The sequence below is a fragment of the Meleagris gallopavo genome, chromosome 28, assembly GCF_905368555.1.
Source record: "Meleagris gallopavo chromosome 28, MGAL_WU_HG_1.1, whole genome shotgun sequence".
Taxonomy (NCBI): domain Eukaryota; kingdom Metazoa; phylum Chordata; class Aves; order Galliformes; family Phasianidae; genus Meleagris; species Meleagris gallopavo.
In genome coordinates, this window is record NC_139431.1 from 3,228,965 (window position 1) to 3,254,215 (window position 25,251).

The window sequence follows — 25,251 nt, forward strand, 5'->3', positions numbered from 1 at the left end:
GGCTGTGGGGAGCAGCACGTGGGTGCAGCCCCTCCTGGAGCTGCAGAGGTCCTTCTGACTGCAGCTGAGCTGGGAACGCTCTTTCCTTCTCCTGTTCTAATCCTCATAACCGGCTCTGCGTTCAACCAACTTTAATTTCAACCCATTGCAAAGTCTGACTCAGCAACAAATATTATCAGCTTCCATCCAAACCTGCAGAAAACTTGGAAGAAAATCAAGCTTTCCCAGAACAGACCTCAAACAAGTACTCTGTTCTGCTGAATCAGGCCCTGGGTGTGCCGGGACCCCCATTGTTTTGCAACTTCAGATGACCCACAACCCATGAAACAGATAAAACTGCCCAAGTACAGGATAGAAGGAAATTCCTCAGGCAGTAGCACTGAGTGGGAAAAGCTGCAGATGCACTGGCACTGGGGATAAAGTTTATAGAGTGGTATTAAAGGAGATCTGTGAGTGAAATGCATTGCTCTGGTGCCCACACAGCTCCGAGCACCGCCCTGCAGGACGTTTGCTCTGCCATTTTCTCTGCCTGTCTTCTAGATAAGCTTAACAGCAGGCCCTGTGCAGGAGTGTGGCCCAGCTGCTGGCCTCCAGCACAGCAGTGCCCAAAGGAGGAGCTGAGCCATAAAGAACAGGGACATCAGAGCAGTGTCACTGCCACGAATAATACCTGCGAGCAAAACTGCGCTGCTCCTGCCCCGTGCACAGAGCAGTGCTGAAGCACTGTTTACTTTTGATTACAGCAGAGGACCCGAGTGGGACTTTGAGCTGCGTCCAGCTCCGGGCCGCTGACTGCCTGGAGATTTTGCGATCCTTTCCGCGTAGGATTATAGAATAGAATGGCAGAATTGTTTGGGCTCTTCAAAGGCCACCTGGTCCCCTGTCCTGCCCTGAGGGACACACACGGCTCCAGCAGGGCTCAGGGCTGCATCCCCTGACCTGGCTGTCATCAAGGGCAGAGAGCAGCCCAGCAGTGCTGTCTCACAAACCCAAAGTCACTCTGTAGCACGCGTGCTTTTCTCTTCCAGCATTTCATCGTCCCCTTCATTACGGCTACATTACGCGCATAGCTCAATCTTACATTTCTTAATTCCTCACGGTTCTGTTATAAAAAAAAGCAACGACATCACTACGAAGTGCTGCCTTCCAGAAAACGCACCCACGGGGGCTCTCGTACCCCCGATGCACCGCTCACGTCCCACCCCAGCACCGCACCCAGCGCTGCCGCTGTGCCCCCCGATAGCGCAACGCTCCACTCTCTTATCGACCCTCCCCGCCGCCGCTCCGGGACACCGCGCAGCCCGGAACTCCGCCGGGCCGCCCCTCACGTCCCAGCCCGCCCCTCTGGCCCCTCCCCGGGCCGCGGCCGGCGCTGAGGGCGGAGCGGAGCTGCCGCCGCCACCGCCACCGCCGCGCACAGCGGCCGAACCGCGAGCGGAGCGGAGCGGAGGGTGAGCGGGGGAAGAGAGCGCGCGGCGCGGGGTCGGGCGGGGCGACTGCGGGCGTTGCGCTGCACCGGGACGACGGTGGGGCCACGACCAGGGGTTGGGACGGAGCGGAGCGGGGGGGGGCCCGGGCCGCGGGGAGGGCCGAGGCCGAGGCGGTGTCACGGCGGCGCTCCGGGGGCGGCCCGGCCCTCGTCCCGCCGGGCGGCTGTCCGCGCTGCGCTCGGTGCTGCCGGCCCGGCCCCGGACATCCATCTTGGGAGCGGCGCCGCGGCCGAGCGGCCGTACCGGGGTCGGGAGTGAGGCTGAGGCCGCCAGCGGAGCGTCCCGGCCCCGAAGCGGGGGAACGGAACGAGCGGAGTCGTGCGGTGCCCGCTGCGGGCAGGTGCGCGTGGCGGCGGAGCGGCGCTTCCCGGGCGCGGCGCGGGGCCCCGGGCGGAGCGGCCCGGCGGTCAGCGCTTCCTCTCCGTTCCGCAGTCGGGGGGAATTCCTGCCTCGGCCCCGCGCCCGTTCCGCTGTTGTGCCGGGCCGCGTTCCGACCGGAGCACGAAGGACCCCTCTCGGCTTTACAGCAGCGACGGCGTTTCCCGAAGCGGTTGTTTCGTTTGAAAGCTCTTTCGGAGTGTTCGTTGTATCTGTTGGTTCTGTAGTTTTGCGTGAGCGGTGGCGTTGGGTTTTCTGAGCTGTGCCAGGAGATGCGCTGTTCTCTGGGAGCTGCGGCCCTGGTTTGATTTGGGCTGTGCTTTTTCTGACCTCCACGTGCTGTAAGATCCCCCCCTGTGCTGGCGGGGTCCTCAGAGGCAGGGAAATGTTTTATGTTGGGGTCACTGAGGCCATCGGTGTGGATGGAGATGGGGAGGAGCAGAACGCGCTGCATTGAGTCCCAGGAGCTGTCAGCATTGGGCACTGTGGGGTTAGTTCTGTGCACATCTCACATCAGTGACATGGACCGCTGTGTCCGGAGTACGAATGGAGCTTTGACATCACACCACGTTGCTATGGCTGCTTCCCTACAGCACAGTGCTCGCGTCCTGCTGCTATGGAAAAGATCAACGTTAAAAACACAGATATTGAAGTGTCCATTCATTCTCGTGGCCAAAGAAATGCTATTGGCCTTTTGATGCCCCAAGACCCAACCGTGTGTTCTCATGGAGGTTACGATGCTGGCGTGGGACTGGGGCTCCCTGACAGTGATGGGTTCCATGTGTGGAGTTTTCACCCCATCAGCCCTCGTGTTCCACGGCCCCAAGAATGGGCTGAGCCCTGAGAGAGCTGCAGGGTAAGGAGCTTTGTGAAGATTTTGAGCTTTGCCAAACGGACTGAACTGTGCCATGTAATGCCCTGACACACTAATGCTTTTATTTGGAGACTCGTGTTTACGGTGTCTATCAGAACAGTTTATACTTGAAACTGTAAGCTGAGGTCCATTTCTTGTCCGTCCCATCTGCACTTAGAGAAACTGAACTTAACTGCATGGCAGCAGTGCAATGTGTGGACCTGCTCTAATGTATAAGTTTTATTCTGAGTCCTAACATTGAGCTCTCAGTGTGTGTTTGTACTGATGTGCTGCTTCCTATGTGTGAGCACAGGGTGTTGGTGACACGTGGGGACTTTTCAGGAGGTTATCATGGAGATTTCCCACCTTCCAGTTCTCGTTTTGCCTCAGCTGCCCCAGCAGAGCATTAACACCGTGCTCTGCCTGCAGGTGGCTGCATTCAATTCAGTGGGATTAGATCGAAAGGAGGCCTGAGTTTAAAACTAGGTTGAGTTTGGGTTGCGTTTCTGCCTTGATTGGGTTTGGGGTTTTTTTTTTTCTTATTTTTTTTTTTTTTAAGAGAAGATGGTGGGTGTGGGGTCAGAGCACAGCTGGGATCGCTGTGTGCTGAGCTCTGCAGCACTTATTGATTCCCCTTTTGCACAGATTAAAGGCTGCCGTGTTTGCTCTGTAGCAGCATTTAACGATTCAGCTGCGGTTGTGTGCTCAGCTCACTGTTATTTTCTTTTTCTTTCGTTAGTGGAAACGTTTATGAGAAGAGGGGTTGTTTAGCAGGGCTGTAATGAAAGCTCATATATGCCAGGCTCAGATTTTACTCATGCAGTTGTGTCACGCTTTGCAAAACTTGAGGTCCTGTGCACCTCGTGGCCGAGACAAGTGAGGATGGTGGGAAGTCAGAAAGCAAAGCTGGTATCTTTTGGGTGCTGGGATGTGCGGGGTTTGTGTTGCCACAGTTCTGAAGCATGGTGGCAGCCAGGGCCCGGTATTGTGCTCCTGGGCTGCCTTCTGCTTGTAGGTTAATGTCCTGCAAAGCCCTCAAGCAGGTTTCTCCTTGGGTTGTGTGGGGCAGCACGAGGGCAGGGAGGTTACGGGAGGACGGAGCTCTTTGCAGAGGTGCAGATTGGAGTGGGAATACAGCAGGGTGAGCTCTGCTGTCACTCTCTGGCCTGGGGTACGGCATGCTGCCCGTGGGTCCTGTTGCAAACATCATCAAGTTCAGTATCTTTTACTTTGTGAAAATGGGCAGGAACTTGTAAGGATGGCTACATTTCAGTCCTGTGTGTACAAGTGATAAATTTCATTGCTTAGTCCAATAGGAGGGAGATTGTTTATGAGTAAAACACTTCCCAGAATGCTGGACTTCTTTCTTAATCTCTTATTTTTAAAGCTATAGTGTTGGAAGTAGCAATAAATGATATTTTCACCCTCTGCAGCCTTACAGTAAGGTTAGAGCTCTTCAGCAAGTTGCAGATTTAACTCCTTTCCTTTCCCATCCTTGAATTTCTGTCATGGAGCATTCAGCAGCACTGGAAGCAAGGAGCAGCCAGGAGCCCGGCCAGTACCATCCGTGTCTCCAGCACTCACTGACGTTTCAGTGGGGAAAGTAAGTCCCCATCTGTTAAATGAAGAGCTGTAGAAGGAATGCCTTAGCTATGTTTCATAAAGGCCACGTGGCTGCCCAACGCGGTGCTGCCGATGCTCAGTGCTGCAGTGCTGGATCTGCTGGTGCTGCTGCTGCTCCTCCGGGCTCTGTGCAGAACAGCGTTGTCTCTGGAGCTCTGCACTGGACAGAAACTGATTGCTGAGAGATCTCATCTGCCCTTGCAAGCAGTGCAGTAATTAAAGTCGGCTCAGGTAGTCCGTGTGGTGGTGTTGCAGTGGAGGAGGCTGTGGGAAGATGGGTGATGCTCGGGGAGGAGGCAGCGACTGAGGGCTGCATTCCTGATCAGAAATGGTGTTTAATCTTACAGCGTGCTCATCTGCTATGGGAAGGTTTGTTGTGTGTGGGAGGGGAAAAAAAAAAAAAAAAAAAAACAAAAAAAACAGGGTGCCAGAGATGTCCCTTGGTTTTGATCAGAAGTCCTTGTGGATTTCAGAACTTTTGTATGTGCGTTTTGTGTTTGATGATGCTCAGAGCAGCGCAGCAGGCAGCTCACCTGATTGCAGGTGAGACTGAAAGCATCAGTGTTATTTCTGCCTGCACTACAGTAGTAACAGGGCTCCGCTACGACGACGTGCTGCTGCTCAGTGTGGAGCAGCAGGAGAGTTTCCCAAGGAGGTTGTGGATGCTCCATCCCTGGAGGCATTCAGAGCCAGGCTGGATGTGGCTCTGAGCAGCCTGGTCTGCTGGTTGGTGACCCTGCACATAGCAGGGGGTTGAAAAGAGATGATCTTTGTGATCCTTTCCAACCCAGGTCATTCTGTGAGATGTGTGTGGATGGGAGTGCAGCCACGTGCAGACGGCGTTTTGATCTCTGCTCTGCTGCAGGTGGCCCAGCAGGTCCTGGGCGTTGGGAAATACCGGCTGTACCTGAACAGGCGCTGCCTCACAGCTGTGGTGGCCTCACCTGAGCCTGGCTGAGGGTGCGAGTGGAGCTGTTTGGATTGAGAAACGTCGACCAAAGCAGAGCTCAGAGTCTTTTGGAAACTGCTGTTTGTTTGCGTCTGATGAGCAAAGCCTTTTGTATGGGGGGAGGTCGGATCCTGTGCGGGGTTGGCGATGATGCTGGGCGTGCTGAGGATGGGGCTGCTGGTGGGGCCTGGCCTTCCTCCCCAATTTCCTTTCGTTTAGCTGAAAATATGGGTGCCAGGCAGTGGCTGTGTGCTGGGCAGGTGCTCTGAGTCACCGCGGGCTGTTATTTATTTTCAATATTGATAAGATGGAAAGGGTTTAAGTCCACCTGAGTGCTGAAAATGAGAGGTCCGAGTGTGTCCGCAGCCATGTTGTGGCTGAAGGAGATTGGGAGCTCTCTGGAATGTTCGGATGTTTTATTGGATCCAGAGTTGTCTTTGGGAGTGTTTTAATGCTGGGAACACACTTGGGTTAGCAGTGCAGTCTGCCCCAGGAGGTGTGCATGCCGTGCTCGCAGCACCAATGGCTTCAATCCCAGGGCTGAGCATCACCCCAACGCATCCATTGGAAATAGACCCTGCAACATGCCAGGCATGTGGGAAGAGCAGTCAGGCTGGATGTATTGGTTGCACGGCCTTTTATGTTGCTTTTCATGTCATATCCTTTCCTCCAATGCAAATAAACATTAAGTTGTAGGGAGGGGCTGCTGGGAAGTGAAAAACTTTCATTACAGACAGCTGACATGCAGGATAATATCTTTTTATGTGCCACCTACTGCATGATAGCTTGGAGTAAATCATAGTTCACTGAGTAAGGTTATTTCTGGTGCAGCTGTTTTATGCAAGCTGTCCCATTCCAGCACACCCTTCCCGTACTGGCACTGGGTTGAAGAGCAGAGATCCGAAAAGGTTTATGGGATAAAAACAGGTGAAGAGGAAATAAACGTGGCCAGATGTTGGCTTTGGTTTGTAACACTAATTGTAGATGAAAAGAACATTAAGATTAAAGTTAGAGACTGAAGCTGTTCCCAGCAGCCTTTCTCATGAAATATTCATGTATTTAGGGCTTTTAACTCATCTGATGATTTATAATAGTATTGTAATCAGTGCGACTTTCTGGCTTTGGATCTGTTGATGAATGTGTTCATGGGCAGATCGATCACTAGAAGGTGCATAGATCAGAACACAGCTTTCTCAGGCATTTCCTTTACAGTGATCAAACAGCTGTTTGAATGCTCCGGGGTCCTTTCCTCTGTGCCTTGTCCTTTATTCTGCAATCTCAGCGCCCTGCTGGCAGCAGAGCACACAGTGCAGTGCAATGCAGGGCTGGGGACCATGCACTGCAGCTCAGCAAAACCCAGTCTGCAGAACAGAGAGGCTGAAACTTTATTATTTTTTTTTTTTATTGTCATTTTCATGCTGTGTTCATACAAACTGCATCTGTGCAGGGAAAAGGTTTAAAAAGCCCAACAAGCATTGCTGCATAGCTTTTGAAATTAGCAGCATCCTTGCTTTTGTAATGGTTGATTTTTGCATAAGTTTCTCAGGAAAGAAATTGAGTTGCATGTGGGGGTCAGCTTTGCTGAGAAGGTGTCTTGAGCAAAATGGAAAGTACAGAAATCACAGATAATGGCAATTAATATTCAAATGAAGTGCAGGCCATTCTAAGAGCTGGATCAGAGTACAGAACTGACTGTCTCCAGGCCGTAATGCTTCATAAATTTACGCATTAACGCAGGAGATAATTTTTTCCTATTGCCTTATGTCTTATCATTGCACAGAGGAGTGCCAGTGGGGCAGAGGGAGGAGCTGCCCAGGGCCCTCCTGCTGCTGCCCAGCACTGCAGCACAGCTCCTCCCCACCACTCAAACCCAGAGAACAGCATCCCTGCTTGCTGGGCAGGAGTCCAACAACCCGGACTGTTGGTTTTCATTTTATTGTATAATAATCTATTTTGGTTGCCATCAAGCTTTACCCATGCACACTGAAGTGGCTCATATAGAAGTGCTTTAGCCCAGCAGAGCAGCCTCCTTTAGGGAGGAGTGTCACTCTTATTTTCCATGCAGGAAATTCCGGGAGGAACTGCTGCAGTTGTTTTGCCCTTTCAAGCCTTGCAGACTCGGGAGGATTTAACACCATGAGCAGTGCTGTGCAGCTCTCAGCTCCGGGCCCTGATGCCTTCAGGTGCCAGCACTGAGCTGCTGACAACATTCTGCATCTTCCTTCTCTTAAAAGCTTTGCCATAGAAGAGAATTTCTCCCTGTTCTGGCCCCTCCAGGATGCAGCATTACAGGACCGAGCAAATACTGAAGGATTCAGTGCCATATTGGATAGCCTCACTTTATTACAAAAAAAAAAAAAAAAAGGCACCTTTTTCTGTATTCAAGTTAACTCAGTCCATCCAACTTGCTGCTCTCCGCGTTCCCACTGAGCCAGGAAATTTGCCATGAAAGGTTTCAAGAGGTGCTGTCCTGCATGGTGCTGATAAAACACATTAACACCAATTGGGTGCTCATTACCGGGCTGGTGTGGGCCATCAGCTGCCAAACAGTGCAGCACTAATTGGCCGTGTGCTCGGTGGGCACCACCAAAGCCATGGCTGCAATACCCCTCGAGCATGCTGCTGTGTTTTGGATGGGAAGAAGGCAGTGGTTTGCCTCTATGTGCCCAATATTGCTGCTCAAAGGAAAGAATTCCTTAAAACGGAGGCTAAAGTGGCAGTGAGAGTCGGCCTACCTCGTGGCTCTTAGTTACTCTAATTGCATAAACCAGGAAGAACGCAGGTTAGGGATGTTGCCAGGCTACTATCAGCACAACAAATTATTCTTCCTGAGCAGAGCATGGTTGGAGTTTTGCGACGATGGAGCCTCCCAGCTTCGGGCTGGAATTTAATCAGTGTTAAAAAGGTCAGAGCGTTGGTTGTTTTTTCTGTGTTGTTTTTTTTTGTTGTTGTTTTTGTTTTTTTTTTTTTTTCTGCTGGAGAAAATGGAAAAAAAAGAAATTCACAAAAGGAGTGGTGGATGTGGGGGACAGCAGATGAAAGTCCTGTGAGCTGATTCTGTATGCGGTGCCTTTTTGTGTTGATGTGTTTTACTGGTGGGGAAGGGGCAAAACAACAGATTTTTCATAGAATCATAGAATGGCCTGGGTTGAAAAGGCCCACAGTGCTCATCAGTTCCAACCCCCTGCTGTGTGCAGGTCACCAACCAGCAGCCCAGGCTGCCCAGAGCCACATCCAGCCTGGCCTCGAATGCCTGAGGGATGGGGCATCCACAGCCTGCTTGGGCAACCTGTTCCAGTGCCTCACCACCCTCTGTGTGGAAAAACTTCCTCCTGATTTTCCTTCTGGAGCTGTAGCAGTGTGTCAGCCTCCGAGCTGCACTGCTGCCTTCCCTTCCGTGCCCTTTTTCTGCTTGGCATCATCCCCAGCAACTTTGTGCACGCGCAGACCAACAGGACAAAAAACAAATTAGCCGCCTGAGTACAGCAGGCCTTGGCTGCACAGAGTGCTTCAATGGCAAAGCAATTTAGAGTGAGTAAACGGGCAGTCGCTGCCATGGGAGTAAACACGGTGATATTTAAAAGTGTGAGTTCAGCAAGAAGCCGGCTGCAGGAAGGGGTACGGTTTGAAGAAGCTCCATCTCGAGGTGTTTGTGCACAGAAGGGCTTTCTCACACCGCAGGCCAGGGGTTGTGCTGCTGGGGGAGCTGAGTCAGCCCCAGCTTTGGCAGCACCGGCTCCAACTCGGTGATGTTGTGCCAGTGATGTGGCTCAGGAGCAGCACACGGTCGGAACTTCGGTTTTTAGGAGTGGATGTGTGCAAGGCAGGGAGGGCACACCTCCATCCCCAGCTGCACGCTGCCAGGAGCTCTCTGGACAGTGGGATTTTCTTGTGCTTTCTTCAAAGGCTGCTTGGCTCGCCGGTAGCTTTGCTCCTCCTGCACTCCTGCCCGTGGTTGTCAGCTGTTGCCTTTCTTTTGCCTCATTCTCCAAACCCAGGTGTGTCTGTTCAGCCTTAAAGTGCTGAATGGTGATCTCCTCTCAGCTCTTGAGCACGGTGTGGCATTAGGGAGCTGCTGTGAGGTTGTGAATTCTTGATGAAAGTTCCCTTTCAAAAACAGCAGGATGTTGAAACATTTCTTCGCTTTCTGCTCCTTGCGTGGTGCTTCATTGAACTGCTTTTCAGCACAGGACTGGCTCAGTTCCCAGCTGTTGTTGCACAGACCCACGTGGTGGCTGGTTTTGGTCCCTGGATGTATATGGACCTCCATGTTGTGCTGACCATCCTACATGCCCTGTGCTCTTCCAGCATCATTAGCAAAGCACAGATAGGTCAGTTTGGCAAGTTCCTGCCTGGAATGGAAACGAGTCCCTTGTTTTTAACAGAAATAATCTCAGTCTCAGCCCGTGGTACATTTAGGAGGATAAAAGCTGCCGAGGGAGCTGCCGTGGTGCAGCTGGCTGCGTGCTGCTCACACTGCTGGTTTGATGCTGAAAGCAGTCGGTGGAAGTGCAAATGTTCTTCCTGTTAAATTCATGAAAAAGGGAGTCAGGTTCTTACCACAGCACCTGAAATAACCACCTGTAATGATGTTACCTGGGCTGTGTAACATCAGTCTGTCAGATACGTTCAGCACAGTGTTGGATCCTGCGCTGATAACGAGCAATAAAACGAAGTCATACCCTGAAGATGGCGTGGACGGAAGTTTGCTGACCTGCAGGTGGAAGTCTTGTGGAGCCTGCCTGCTGCCAGCACTGCCTTCCCCTGCTTTCCTGATGCTGACAGCCTCAGCGCTGCTGGAGGAGCTGCTCTGCACCCGGGGCAGGGAGGTGAGCAGGGCTGCAGTGGCACTGCTGGTGGTAACACCTTCAAGTCCAGGCCGATGTTGGGCTCACATCTTTTTAGAGAACCATTTGCTAATTAATTGCTACTTAATTAGGTGATTTTTTTAGGCAAGCGCCCTTTGCTTGCCACCCACCATCCCTCTTCCCATTGCTTTCACCTGGCCAATGCATCGTGAGGGCTCAGATTAATATTGGGGAAGTATTTAAAGTCCTTTCGTTTTCATTGAGTAATTTAATCTCTCAGAACGTGGTGTGCAGCAGAGCCCTGTTGGGAGTGAAGCTGCATATCATGTCCTGCCCCTCGTGCTGGCTTTGCCCAGGGTCTGGTCCTTGCTGTGACGGGTTAGAGTTTGTTTTGCAAACATAGCTGTGAGTAAAGAAGGAGTTTTGGTGGAGTATTGAGCAATCTCCAGTAGACATTAAAAATAAAAAAAAAAAACCCACAAAAAACAACGAGCTTTTCATGGCCTAGTTCGTAGTAATTGAAAAAGCTGGCACGAGGAGCACTTAGAAGCTCAAAATTAAACAGGTTTGTTTATAGTAGCCGTGATTCAGTGCTGAGCTGCCAGGGTAAAAATAACCCCATGCACGGCCGCCGTGTGGGGCAGGGTGCTGGCAGTGGCACTGCAGATGCCAAATATTGGTGTCTGTGGGTGCAAACCAGGCTGGGAGCTGGGGTAGGAGTGCTGAGCTTCTCTGCTCCTTCTCTCTGACCTCTGTGGTGTTGTTGTTGTGCACATGGAGCTGTGCGTTGCAGCACAAATGCAGTCTGCATGCCCGAGTTGTCACCTGCCCTTGGTCCTACAGCTGCGCACTGGAATTCCCTGTTCCCAGGTGTGTTTAAGTTGGATCCGTACAAATGCTGTCAGCAAGAATCCCTTTGCTGTAGGCTCACTTCCTATTGCATTTGGAAGGATATTTAGCAGAAATCTCAACATCTCCCTTAACTGTTTCTGCAGCTTTTTGATTTCTGGGGTTTCAAGGTGGCTCTGCAGCGTTGGATGCAGAGCTGCTGCAAAAGCATCTTGCAAAAGCAGTTGCTTGGCTTCCTGTGCCATGCAGCACCGGGGCCTCACCGCCTCCGTGCCCAGGATTTCCACACTCTGAAGAGTGAATTTTATGCTTACAAACATTACTGGCTGAAAAATATATTCTGAAGAATTAATTTTTGTTTATTTTTTCTTTCAGTGCCCTCGTAAGGAGCCTGGGAAACCCTTCAGTAGTGCTGTTAACACTGATGAGAGATCTTTTATGCCAAGGTATGAGTTTTTAATATTTAATTTGACAACTGGTGAAGTTAAAAGCTGCTTGAGCCTTGCTTCTGCAGCGGGGGAAAACAGCTCTGAAGTTTTGTGCTCCTTCCTGATGTCATCTACCGTTGTACGAAGCGTGAACCTATGGAGGCAGTCTGGTTTCTTTCTTCTGGTTGTGAAAGAGGCAGAACCGACCGCGCAGCCCTAACGGTTCTCCTGTGATGGGATCACCTCGTTGCTGCTCAAAGCATCCAACCAGCTGCAGATACATGGCACTCAAGAACTGGTGAACAGCCTTCGTGTGATGTACAGACGGTTACATTTGCATGTGGGTAGCTGTTCTCGTGGTGAGCACCACGTGAGGGTTGCTTGGGATAGGAAACTTTTACGCTTTGTACCGATCACAGTCTTCTCTTGTATCGAAAGAAGCACTGAACACCCATCATTTCATGCTGCTTTGCAATGCAGCTGTTGTTTCAGAGCACATTCCTGCACTGCACGATGCTCTGGGTGGCATTGAATGCCACGTGTCTCCTGTGTCGAGGTGGGCACGTGCAGTTTGCCAAACAAAAAGTTGCTTGGGATGGAACGTGGTGATTTTTGGAGCGCTCTATCTGTGCTGTATGAACAGGTAACATTAACAAACTTGTGAAAGAGCTACAAGATAATTAAAGCATGTGGGATCTACAGTAACGAGGCTTATGCGATTCAGGATCTTGGTTTCCTGTTGCACTTGAAAAAAAAAAAAAATCAGCAAATACTGCAGAGATGAAATGAGAAGTCAGTCTTGTACTACTGCTGGCTGGAACTTTCCCACAAGTATTTTTACTATAAATAAGAAGTGAAAGAGTTCACAGCTATATTTAACCCGTAGCGTGATTTACTTTCAGGGCTTTCTTGGGTGGAGCATCCCGTGGAGCCTTGAGAGATGCACAGATCAATGGGTTGCATTGATGGTTTATTATAAAATACTCACCCCCTTGGAATTTCCAAGGATTATCAAGAGGAAAAGTGTTGCTGATTGGAATTCCCCTCTCCTTCCTAACAAAACCCACAGTTCTAGAAATAAAAGGAAGTGAATGTTACTTCTCTGGGAAGTTTTCAGCAGAAGAGCTTAGAGCTGCCAGGATCTTATCCAAAAATGTTATCAGTGTACTCAGACCAAGCAGTGTCTGTGCACTGTTTTGAGATATTTGAGGCTACCATTCTGGAAAACCCCTTTCAGTTTGACTCCGTTTCACAATTTTTATGCAATTAAGCAACAACAGTTTCAAGAGGTGGAAAAAAAAATAGCCCTGAGGTTAACTTCAAGCTCTGGGTGCTGCTGCTGGCTTAAGCTCAGCTCTCTGTGTGAGGCTGAGGGTTGAGAGTCTCAGTGTGGATGGGATGCAGTGTCGGCCCTGCTGCAGCTTGGGCTCATGTCAGCCTGGCTTAAGGTTTCCCCCGGCTGCAGGGAGACAGCAGCAAGGCTGAAGCCACGACCCTGATTCTTTGCAGGAAGCTGTTGGTGGTAGTGGACAAGGTGATGTGTTTTGTAGTGGGCAGGGTGATGCATTTCTGCATCGAACTCCAAGAAACACCTTTTCATTTGTAGCCGGTCTGGTGCGGCCATAAATCCCATGGCAACGTTGGTTTGCAGTGCCTTTGAGAAATGAAACTTCCCTGGGCTCATAGCATTCATGTTTCTGAACCCTTACTTGGGAAGGAGGAGAGGATAACTGGCAGCTGAGGTCATTGTTTGCCCAACGCCCCGACCGGGACAACCCAGCCTGGCTCAAAATGTAAACAGAGCGTAAAATGTTTATGGCCAGCTTTGTCACTTGCCTTATTTGTCAGGGAATCTCGAGGAGAATGAGAGGTTTTCTCGTGCAGCACAGCGAGCTCGGGGAGCTGGAAGATTTCCTTAAAAAGGCACAGCCCTGGCTGGATGAGCAGCGAGCGCTTGGCAGCTGTGGGGTCGGGCTGACCTTCCTGGGGAGAACTGCTGTCCTGCATCCTTCCCTGCAGGCTGAGCCCCTGCTCACAGCTCACCAGCCTTGTTATCTCATCCTCATGGCTGTAAAACACTGAGGACACAGAGGGAAGGTGGTGCAGTGGAGGGGGGGGACTTGTGACTGCATACAAAGTGTTTCCCAACAGCAGAAAGCCAGCAGGTCCAGCCTGGGCATCCCAAACCCAGGAGGCAGTGAGTTCAGGGCAAAGCTTACTGTAATTAAAATGCTCTGTGACAACTCAGTGCTTCCTTTCACTTTGTCAGGTTTGCTATGGGAGTGTGGGATTGCGTGTGGTTGATGCATATGGGCACTGCAACGTGTTGGAGGGTGGATCTGTGCTTTGATGGTTATTGCTCTGCAGGGCACAAGCCAGAGCTGTTGTCAGAAGCCATCGAAACTTGAGCATCCAGGTGGACAAGGAAAATCTTCACTATTCCTGCAGAGATTCCTCTTCTCAGCACATCAGCAGAGCAGCAGTGCTCTTTTGAGAAGGCAGTGTCCTGGAGGTGTACATGCAGTGCTCTGGTAACGTTGATCTCCTCTTGCCTTGCAGGTTGCTGGTACCTGAGCAGCCCACACCATGCGTGAGTACAAGCTGGTGGTCCTTGGCTCAGGAGGTGTGGGCAAGTCTGCCTTGGTGAGTGGCTGGGAATGGTTCTGGCACTGCTGCATGCTGCTCGTGGGCACTGCTCACTGAGTGTGCTGGGATGTTTGTGCTGCTGCTCACCTGCACTTAGTGACACTCAGGTTGCCTTTGTTAGGCTGCTGGAGGATCTGTGAATTTGTCTATATATATATATATATATATTTATTTTTTTTTTTCTGGGAAGAAAGAAGTAATGAATCACTGCTGGAACAGTCAGCATTTGGTGCTTGCTTCCTGCAGATGTGTAATGCTGTGGATACCCAGCACCCAGCCCATGCTGCACTGATGGCACTTTGCACTCCTTAAGTGCTCCTGTTGTTCCTCCTAAGAGGTTTACATAGCAGAGTTGATAGTAAAGCTTTGTAAGACAGATTTCTGTCACCTGTTTATCAAAGATCAGCCAAGCAGCTCACCCCAGCCAGGATGGTGAAGAAGTAGTCAAGTGTGAGGTTATCTGGGAGGGAAACATGCCCTGCTCCTTGTCACAGAGGGTGACAGCAGCTGACTCACAGCAGAGAGCCCTGCTCCTTTCCAGACTCCTGCTGGAATGGGCTGCTGTGGGCTGTCAGATCACCTGCAGAATCCAGAAGGATAGAGGGGAAGGTTGTTCAATTATGACTCGAATTTGATGTGGTCTTTCAGAGATCTCATCCTAATCCTTGCGAGACTGAGGAGTAAAAGCTTTTGATACGCTCTGTTCTTCCACAGCACCTTAAGCAAACTGAAATGTCTACAAAAATTCCAGTCCCTTCCAGGGGACCAGGAAAACTGGGGAGCAATGGGAGTCAGAGTGCAGCACATACAGAGCCTGAGTGTCCAGGGATGGATGACATCCAAGAGGCAGCACGAGGGGAAATATTTAGGGCAGATTTGCTCTGAATAATCACATGGGGAAGAAATACTTCCCTTTCTACATGAATGATGTCTCCTTCTGTTGTGATTTAACACAAATTGAGTGTCTGGAGTGCCACTGGATTGAACTGTGTGCTCTGTGTGTAATCCTGGGTACCTTCACTGTCACTCTGACTTAATTGAGATCTGGGATTTCCACAGCAAATGCATTGCCAGTTCCTCGGATCAGATTTCACATTTCCCATATTTGGTGCTTTTTATTCTTCTGAAGTCACAGGCACTGAAACGAAGGCATTTGGGGGATCTCATCTTTTATAAAAAACGAGCCAGCAGTTTCCCCAGAGTGGCTCAAGAAGTGACAGATTGCACAGATTTTACTTAAATTTGTTGATAATTTATGTCTTTTCTCCCCTCCTGAATTTTCTCTCAGCAGCATGGAGCAGTTTGGTGCTGCTCCTTGTTGGTGAAGTGTTTTTTGGTAACACATCACAGTCCGTTTGCTTACCTGATTTATTTCCCTTCTCCTTTCTCCCCAGACTGTACAGTTCGTTCAGGGAATTTTTGTTGAAAAATATGACCCAACAATAGAAGACTCATACAGAAAGGTAAAGTAATGGTGTTTTCATTCCTTTCACATCTCACAGTGCATGCTGCTTTTTTATAATGCTACGAAAGCCCATCAGGCAGAGCCAGTTGTGTATCTGAGAGCATCACGGATCCATAAAACTACAGATCGTTTCCTTTGGCTTTGCAGAGCACTTCACAGAATTGAGGCTTCTGGCCAACCCAATGGTGTGAGCCACTGTAAAGCTGAATAATAAGGGAAGGGCCAATGGTGCTGTTAATTTGGCTGTTTACTTCTGTTTAATAGGAGAACTTACCCTCCGTTGCTCACACAACTTGCAGCTCTCGCTTTAGATCTCTGATGGCTTTGTTGCTCTCTCTTAGAAATGGTGTTATTCTGCTTAGTTTGAAGGCACATACAAAATCTCTGCAGCTGCTTTGCACGCAGGGCTGAGCAGAAGTCCTTGTCAGGATCCCTGACCCTGGTGTTATGCAGCTCTATCAACAGTGCTGCTTTCTTCTCTGGGATTGATGTCAAGGAACCCATTGTTTTGCAGATTAGCATAATTGTTGCCATAATTAAAGACACCAAAACAGAAAACAAAACTTGCAGCCTTTGTGCCTGTGATAATTAAGCATAAATTCTGAGTTCTGCTGTTAGATTTATTCCGCTTTCGTAGAATTACCCACGGGGAATCAGAGATGTCTCTTAGGTGGTAAAAGTTTTGTTATGCCTGAGTGTGAGCAGAGCCCTGTGGCACAAGGGAGCTGCCCAGGTGCCAGCTGGGGGTGTCACTGAGCTCTGATAGCAAAGTCCCAGGTGCTGGGAAGGTGCTCTCTTGCAAAGCTCTTTGCTGCAGAAGTAAAAAATGAAGCTGAGATTCCTCTCCCCTGCCTCATTTCAGAGTCTTTAGTTTTAACTGTTTCTGTCTCTTCCCTTTTTCCCCAGCAAGTGGAAGTAGACTGTCAACAGTGTATGCTTGAAATCCTGGATACAGCAGGGACAGTAAGTATAAGCCCTCTTTCTAAATGGCACTGAGTTGCTTCCTTGAGAGTGGAGTGAGGTATAGAACTTAATAATCCTGTGGAAGCAATAGAGCAAATCAAACAGTTCTGTTAAATAACCCAACAGTGGGTCACTGTATCGACATACTGATGTGTGATAATTTTGTTTGTTAACTTTGCAAGTGGTCAAAACACACTGACAAAAGGATGAGGTCTTTGGGAGCAGGCTTTGGGGGCAAACCATAGAATCATAGAAGGGCCTGGGTTGAAAAGGACCACAGCGATCATCCAGTTCCAACCCCCTGCTATGTGCAGAGTCTCCAACCAGCAGCCCAGGCTGCCCAGAGCCACATCCAGCCTGGCCTTGAATGCCTGCAGGGATGGGGCATCCACAACCTCCTTGTTCCAGTGCATCACCACCCTCTGTGTGAAAAACTTTCTCCTAATATCCAACCTAAACCTCCCCTGTCTCAGTTTAAAACCATTCCCCCAAACACCTGCCTGTGCCCTGCACTGTGCCACCTCCTCATCTCCGTATAGCAAAGGTATTCCATCGCAAACATCCATCAGCTGCATTAATAGCATTCCTCTTTCCCTGATTACAGGAGCAATTTACAGCAATGAGGGATCTCTATATGAAGAACGGCCAGGGGTTTGCACTAGTATATTCAATAACAGCACAGTCCACGTTTAACGACCTACAGGACCTGCGGGAACAGATCTTACGGGTGAAGGACACTGAAGATGTAAGTAAAATGCTGTCTCGTTTTGTAAATGAATAGAATGCCTTCCGAATGAGGCACGTGGAAATTTGTACGTGAGTAAAATGTCTTTCTAGGAATACTCACTGCTGCACAGCCAAGTTTTGTGTTGGAGTTCCCTCTGCAGTATTTGTTGTTTTTAGTGTTACATCTCGAGTTCGCTGGAAAGCTGACAGTCTGGATGGGAAGCGACAGCAAAATGGTGGGAGTCAATTGAAGACAAAACTTTTTTTTTCTTTCATTTTAGCTCTGTTAAATTTGCCAGTAATGATTCAATTGCTAAAACGCATTTATAGTGTTGTGCCAGGGGGTGGTACTTAAAATCACAGAATGGCCTGGGTTGAAAAGGACCACAATGATCATCTCACTTCAACCCCTCTGCTGTGTGCAGGGTTGCCAACCACCAGACCAGGCTGCCCAGAGCCACATGCAGCCTACTTGTTGAACCCAAGGCTCAGGACGTTTTCAACTTTCATGCAACCTTCTGCTCAGTTTTGGGCTTCCTGTTTTAAGTTTCAGAACACATCTTTTAACATCCCAGCTCTCAAACCATTAACCTAAGTCTGAATTTAAAATCCAGTCTTTACGTGACGTAGGAAGTAATCAAGTTGTTGTACTTCCATTTTCTGTTCCGTGATGATCGCTGCTTCTTGAAATAACCTTATAAAAAGTTTCATGTTTTTCAAATCTGTTCCATTAAGTAGCACTTTTTTCCTATTGTTTCTCATTTTCATTTCCTTATTCTATTTGCTGGATGTGTTCAGAACACATCTTAAAGTTTTGGAGGTCTCTGAAGGGTCTCGAAGTCTGAAGGGAGGGAATTGGGCTGATATGGTTGGAAATCATAGAATTACAGAATGGTTTGGGTTGGAAGGGACCTATAAGATCATCTATTTCCAACCTCCTGCTACAGGCAGGGACACTTCCACTAGCCCAGGTTGCTCACAGCCCCTTCCAGCCTGGCCTTAATGTGAAATGAGCTTTTGAGGGGGTTTTGTGCCTTCAGCTTTGTGATATAAGAAGTAAAATTTACTTCTTGAAAATAAAACTGCCATCGTTTTCTGATCAGTACAGCTGTTTTAAATACAAAAATTAATCTTGAGTGCAGCTGAATGAGAGGGAGAATACAAATACTAACTTTCAAGAGGATTAGAAAACGTAAAGGAAATTATCAAAGGAAGTGGATGATTTATTTCCCAGCTGGAGAGTGCTCATTTTCTGCTCAAAGAATGAAATGCTTCAGGAAATGGAACGAGGCACACACCCACCAGCAACAGTTCTGTTTTTTTTTTTTTCTACATGTGCATAGCAAAGGGAAACAGGATGCAGAGGTGCTGAAGGAGAGGGGCTGATGGCCATCGCTGTGCTGTGGAGCAAATAGACTTCTTGTGTCTGCATCGTGGATGTAGGCTGGATGTGTTGAAAATGTACCAAATGTTTATTCTAACATGGCATGAGATTATTTATTGGAAGAGAAGTCCTTTCGGAAGCCGAGCTGCAGGTGCTCATTAGTTGGGAACTTCAGTTATTATCAGCAAGTCAATCTTAATGATGGTTTCAGTGCTACTTGTAGTGAACGTCCTTTTATTGTGTGTGAAATGCACCAGTGATGCAGTTTGCGTTGTGATGCCATGGGCAGATGGCCGTGTGCTGGGGTTGTGGGAACACGGCTGCATTTCAGTGACAGCATTGCTTGGGCAGTCCACGTGGTGTGTTATGTTGCTGCCACATCTCGTCCTCTTGCTTCTCTCTTCTCCAGGTTCCAATGATTCTGGTTGGCAATAAATGTGACCTGGAGGAAGAACGCGTAGTCGGCAAAGAACAGGGTCAAAACTTAGCAAGACAGTGGTGTAACTGTGCCTTTCTAGAATCGTCTGCAAAGTCTAAAATCAATGTTAATGAGGTAAGTATTATAGCTGCTCTTTGTTACTTCTACACGAATGCCATGTAGAGTTGAATCAGAGAATCGTAGAATTGCTCAGGTTGGAAAAGACCCTCAAGATCATCAAGTCCAACCACAACCTGGCCATCCTACCCCAACTCTAACAGCAGCTAAATCACGTCCCTGAGCACCACATCCAGATGGATTTTAAACACATCCAGGGATGGTGACTCAACCACCTCCCTGTGCAGCCCATTCCAGTGCTTAACAACCCTTTTGTAAAGAAGTTTTTCCTGATATCCAACCTAAACCCTGGTGCAGCTTGAGGCCATTTCCCCCCTCGTCCTGTCACCAGTGAGAAGAGACCAGCCCCGCTCTGCTGCAATCAGCTTTCAGATATTTGAAGAGAGCAATAATGTCTCCCCTCAGCCTCCTCTTCCCCAGACCAAACAGCCCCAGCTCCTTCAGTCTCTCCTCATAGCCCACATTCTCCAAGCCCATCCCCAGCCTCGTTGCCCTTCTCTGGACCTGCTCCAGCACCTCCATGTCTTTTCTGTACTGAGGTGCCCAAAACTGAACACAGAAGCATGCAGTGCTGCTTATAGTTCCCTATCAGAAAGATAGGGTGCTTCTGAAATCTCAGCCTGGGAGGAACTTGGACAAGTCTGCAACAGGAGATGCAGCCTCTTCAGCTACTGTTTCCTATCTGTTTTAAAGAAATCTGCTCCTTTTTGTCTGTAAAGAGTGGGTGACGCCTCCACGTAAATGCTTTCTGTGGCCTGAGTCAGAGGGCATGGATAAAGAGGGTCCTGAGTGAGCTGGATGGCTCTTAGATAAACTCCTGTACGTTTTTAAGATAACTGCTGCTATTCTGAATGTGGATATGCCCCACTGTATCACTTGTTGTGTTGCATAGTGTTGGCTGTTGGTTTTGAAAGTATTTGCTTTTCACATTCCTGCTACATCTGGCTGCTCAAGCAGACATCCCATCACAGTCCTCCCCTGGTAAGCCACTAATTTACTGAGACCATTTCCAAACGTAAATGTCTGCACAATTCTCCATGTTTAAATGAGAAACACCTCTGCACGTCGGTGTGCCCGGCATCACATGGCTCTTGCCATCCAGCACTGAGGTTTTATTCCCTCCTGTGAGCTGTCTGACAGGACCAAGGGCCAGCTTTCCATTCACAAATGCTAAGGTGACCCCATTGAGCAGAGCAGCTTTGGTGCCAGGAAATAACTGGGACCGTTTAGGAGCCTGAGATAAGGAGAAGCAGTGGGTTTTGGCCCAAACCCAGCATCCTTCATGGCCAGTGTGCCATGCCCAGTGCTGCAGGGAGGGCCAGGAGCTCCTGCTGTTGGGATGGGGCTGCAGGAACCTCATCTGCCAGCAAAGAGATGTTGGGCCCTTTGCCATGTGTTGCCCCAGCACATGGCAGTTCCCTTCGTACAGCCTTAGCTCTTGTTTGTAAAGGCTTAAAGATGGAAAGCTGCTCTGCATCAGAATAGAAAATGCCTTTTATTGGTTGGTTTCTCCTACAGAAACCTTTCCTTTATGTGTCATCTGTACACTTAGCATCTGGGTGTGAACTGCTCTCATTACCCAGATCTGGCAGTAGGAAGCTTAGCAAAGGAGGTGCAGGAGCAGCTCAGGTGCTTTTAATATTTGACACCAGAGCCCAGTGAAGGCAGCATGGGTTCATGTTGTTTGGGGTATCCAACTGGGCACTTGTGCTTTCATGCACATACAAGGCAGAAAATCTGAAATATCCAGGCATTGAAATCTGTTACAACCTGTTTGTCTTCTGGATTTCCTTGGAATCAACCAGAATTTGTGAGCAATCAGCAGCTCCAGAAGGAAGAAAGTAAATGAGGAGAAAGGTGGGGCTTTCTGGAGGTCGAAGCAGTTCTGCTCAGTACCATGACCCAACTCCAGGCAAGTTTGCAAAGCTCATTTTGCTAAGAGCGGTTATTACTAAAAAAACAAATGACAGCGAAAAGTGTTCACAAGGAATTTGTTGCTGAAGCAAAAAGAGATCTTTGTGATCATCCCCTTCTGGAAGAGTCTCCTTCAGACAGATGATCTGTTTTTCCTTGCCGATATTATTAATGAATTCAGACAGATCAGCACCAAAGGCACATGAGATCAGCAGGAAGTGAATGACAGCTCCAGTCTGAATGGCTGTGATGGAAACCAAGAACGCATCCTACACAATGGGGAGTGAAGCCAGGGCCCAGAAGCTGCTCCCTTATTTTCTGCAAACGGATGGGAGCTCTGTGCACTCTTGTTTAAGAAGCAGTTGCTTGAGGAGTAAGTGCAGCTAAATGGAGGCAGCTTGATTGAATTTATAAGACTGCAGGCACCAGGAAGGAGCATCAACCTGCCAACCTGCCTGATTTTTGACACTTGAGTAGTGTTTGTTATTTTGGTACTCAGTTTGTTTCTTTCCTTTTCAGATCTTTTATGACCTGGTCAGACAGATAAATAGAAAAACACCAGTGGAAAAGAAGAAGCCTAAAAAGAAATCATGCCTGCTGCTTTAGACTCCCATGGTGCAGCAGCTCTGAGCCAGGTAAGCGATGTCTCCCCTGCAGGCTGGGTGTAATGCACACCTGAGCTGCTCCTGACAGGGCTCCTTCCCCCTCCCTCCGCTCCTCTGCCTTCTGTCTGCTCCAAAATACACAGTTCTTGCTGGTCTGCTGCCCCTGTTGGCCTCTTCTGACTGAAAGCCATTTCCACTGCTGGACCTGGCAGGGAAATATCAGCCTTCCTCCTTTTGCTTGGGCTGTGGTTTGTGACGCAGCAGGAGCTGGTGGGGATGGGCGCAGTGTTCCTCCTTGCTCTCTTAGGCTCTTCCCTGTGACTCTGTGCTTGGAGCCATCCTGGGTCAGCCGTGCTTCCTCCTGAAGTGGCAGTCGGGTGACTCGTGGTGCTGTCACAGCCCTGGCTGATAAGAGGACAATTGCAAACGGGTTTGGGTGGGACATGGATTTCAATGGCTGCCCACCAGGAACGCAACCCAAAACAAAACACCACCAAAGGTTGGACGTGTGCTATAAATAATCTTCCTGTGTATCTTGGCAGGGTACTCAGTGTGCTGACAGCTGCTCTGTCGTACTGCTGGAAGAAAGCAGCCTCTCTGCAGCTGCAGCTTCTGGCCGTGAGCAGCACGATGCCCTTACTTACAACATGAGAAACCCGTTCTTTTTCTCTTCCTAGATTGCAGGAATGAAGAACTGTTGCCTAAATGGAAAGTGCCAGCGTTCCCAACGTCACCACCTTACAGAAATTAGTGACATATCTGAAGGAGCTTCTCCTGTTTTTGTATACGACGAGAAGAATTTAGATCTTAAAATGGTTTGCACACAATCCCTGGAAAAAGAAATTGCTCTCTGTATATCTCTTGGAAATTGAAGACAGTAGCATTTCTCCTTTGCAATAGCAGTTAACAGATGTGAAAAATAAATATAATTGACTGTAGCGTATGATTATACAAAGGAGCATGGATGCATTTCAAATGTTAGACATTGCTACTATAATTAAAATTTCATATTGACCCTTATATCATAATTTCTCCCCATCAAGCACTAAAAATGTTCCACCATTATATTTTATATCTGTAACTATAGATATATATTATCTGAGATTTCCCTTTGAACTCACTGCAGCAAATAACTTTTTGAGTCATTGACTTCATTTTATATTTAAAAGTTACAGAATATCATTATTTTCATTCTGCCATTATATTCTAATTAAAAATGTTTGTGCATAATGCTTTGGAAAAATGGGTCTTTTATAGGAAAAAAAACAAAACTGGGATAACTGATTTCTATGGCTTTAAAAGCAAATATATATAATATACTAAACCAACTCTAATATTGCTTCTTGTGTTTTACTGTCACAGATTAAATTACAGCTTTTATGAATGATTAAATTTTAGTACATTTTCATTTTGTTTCTGTGCTTTTGTTACCGTTTCCCGGGTTCGTGGGGTGCTTTTAATGGGAACCAACGCTGAGAAATCCCCATAAATGAGCTGTTTTTCTCCATCTGACCCTGATGCAGCTGTGGAGTTGAGCAGAGATCCCACTTTCTCGATGCAGCCCAAGCAGAATGGAGGCATAGGGTGACAATGTCAGTCCGTCTGCCTGCATTACAGCTACTGGGGCAAATTGGGCACCAAGCTGCAGCTCCCCGCGCTTCCTTTTTCAGGCGGAGCCGAAGCGCGGCGTTTGCAGGTCGGTTATCTTTACTAAACGTGCAATTATTTTAGTAATGAAGTGATTTTAATGTTGTTCGGCGCGGCTGCGGAATGGAGGCCCGCCCTCCGCTCGCCGGTACCGCGCACTGCCGCCAGGGGGCGCTGTCCGCCCGCAGCCGCCGCTTCCCTTGGGCTCTCCCGGTTCCTTTGGGATCCCCGGCCGGGTTCCCTTGGGGTCCCTGAATCGTGGTGATTCCTCCGGTTCCTTTTGGGTCTCCTGGTTCCTGGTGCTCCCCCCGGGTTCCTTTGGGGGTCCCTGAATTGTGGTGGCTTCCCCGGTTCCTTTGGGATCTCTCAGTTCCTTTGGGGTTTCTGGTGCTCCCCCAGTTCCTTTGGGGTCTCTGAATTGTGATGGGGTCCCCTGGTTCCCAATGGATTCCCCCGGTTCCTTTGGGATCTTAGATTCCTTTGGGATCTTAGATTCCTTTGGGGTCACCCAGGTTCCTTTGGGGACCCTGAATTGTGGTGGGTTCCCTGGTTCCTTAGGGGTCTGTGGCTCCCTGTGGGTTCCTTTGGGATCCCAGATTCCTTTGGGATCCCCTTGGTTCTTTTAGAGTCCCCGTTTCCTGGTGGGTCCCTACAATTGCTCTGGGGTTCCCTGATCAGTTCCTCTTGCAGACCCCACACCCGGAGCAGTTGGTGTACATGTTGGCTCTCCCGTGTGCAGCACAACCACCCCATTTCTGCTCTCTGATAAATGCTGCATAGTTTTCATTTACAAATCGGATGTGCCCCAAAGCATTCGGTGTTTAATGCTTCGTGGGTTTAAAGATGTGTTTACTGAAGAGTGTCCTAAAGAGAAGTGGAAAAGAAAATCTTCCTGGAGTGCCCTCACGTGCTTCTGCTTCACCCAACGAAGCAAAGTAACTCAAAGCTCTGCTCCAAGGAGAGCGTTTACAATTGCAGTTGAGCCACACAGCCCCGAAGTCATTGCGCCTGTGCTGCTGCAGTGCACTGAGCACAGATTCAGCCAAAGTGAATCACTGCTGTCTGTACCAATTCGCTGCTTCTTAAACTCCCATCCACGCGTATTTATCTCACTCTCTGTCCTCCGAAGGTTATTTTGGATGGCGTTTCCCACTGTGGGTTGGTCAGAGTGGCTGCAGGGGCACCACACGGATGCACACAAGCTCCTATAGCCAGCAGCAGGATGAGAAACTTAATTAATGTGAAGTTCGGAGCTGACCTTTGCAAAAATCATTAAAACTAATGAGTGTTTTTATCTGTTTTGCCAGGACTTGACTCCAAGGAAATGAAATTAATTCCTATTGTGGAACATTCGGTGAAGAGCTGGGCTTTCATTTTTTATTTTGTGTGTGAGTACAGGCTGTTCTGTGCAGATCAGAGCCCCCGCATTGCTGCACCTCGTTGCAGTGACTTCAGCCCCATCCATCCAATCCCAGCGCCGTCCCCGTGGTCCCCTCTGCACCCCCAGCCCCTGTGCATGGGGCAGGACCCCCACACAGCTGTGGAAGCAGCTGTGCCATCTCACGGGGCTTTGTGCACGCTCAGAGCGACTCGTGGGAACGTGTGCTCCAGGCAAGGGCTGTGAGCAGAGCTTGGGGGGGGGCTGCGTGGGGTCCCTGGGGTCCACACTGCCCGTTCCCAGTGCTTTTCCCACGCTGCTCCCCCAGCAATGAGGCAGCTGTGTGCAGGAGGATGAGGCTGTGCCTGGCCCTGTCCCAGCAGCTGGGATGCAGGGATGAGAGAGCTCCACGTCTTTCGCTGGCTCTGTGCAGGGCTGTGCTCAGCAGAGCATCCCCTGAATTCAGCCCCAGGGCTGATGGAGCTGATGGCTGCCCCCTCCCCGAGCTCACGTGGAGCAGCTCTGCTTCTTCCCATGTTATCCAGAAGAGCCTGAGACCGCTCACAGTGACCCCATGGGTGTGATGGAT

At 49.1% G+C, this 25,251-nt stretch overlaps 1 protein-coding gene across 3 annotated transcripts; it reads left to right on the top strand.

The window, feature by feature from the left end:
• The first annotated feature begins 1,314 nt into the window (after positions 1–1,314).
• On the top strand, positions 1,315–23,045 carry RAP1A (RAP1A, member of RAS oncogene family). Of its 3 annotated transcripts, none has more exons than XM_085210137.1 (9): positions 1,315–1,451; positions 11,326–11,396; positions 13,938–14,021; positions 15,419–15,487; positions 16,396–16,452; positions 17,057–17,197; positions 18,972–19,115; positions 21,552–21,667; positions 22,315–23,045. In XM_085210137.1, the coding sequence occupies exons 3-8, from the start codon at positions 13,965–13,967 to the stop codon at positions 21,636–21,638; spliced, it is 555 nt and encodes a 184-aa protein (XP_085066263.1). In that variant the 5' UTR covers positions 1,315–1,451; positions 11,326–11,396; positions 13,938–13,964; the 3' UTR covers positions 21,639–21,667; positions 22,315–23,045. The 3 variants fall into 3 exon arrangements, with proteins under 3 accessions (XP_085066263.1, XP_085066264.1, NP_001290132.1); XM_085210138.1 differs by lacking the exon at positions 1,315–1,451 and adding an exon at positions 8,063–8,198; NM_001303203.1 differs by lacking the exon at positions 1,315–1,451 and having other exon boundaries at positions 11,325–11,396; positions 22,315–23,044.
• The last annotated feature ends 2,206 nt before the right edge of the window (positions 23,046–25,251 follow it).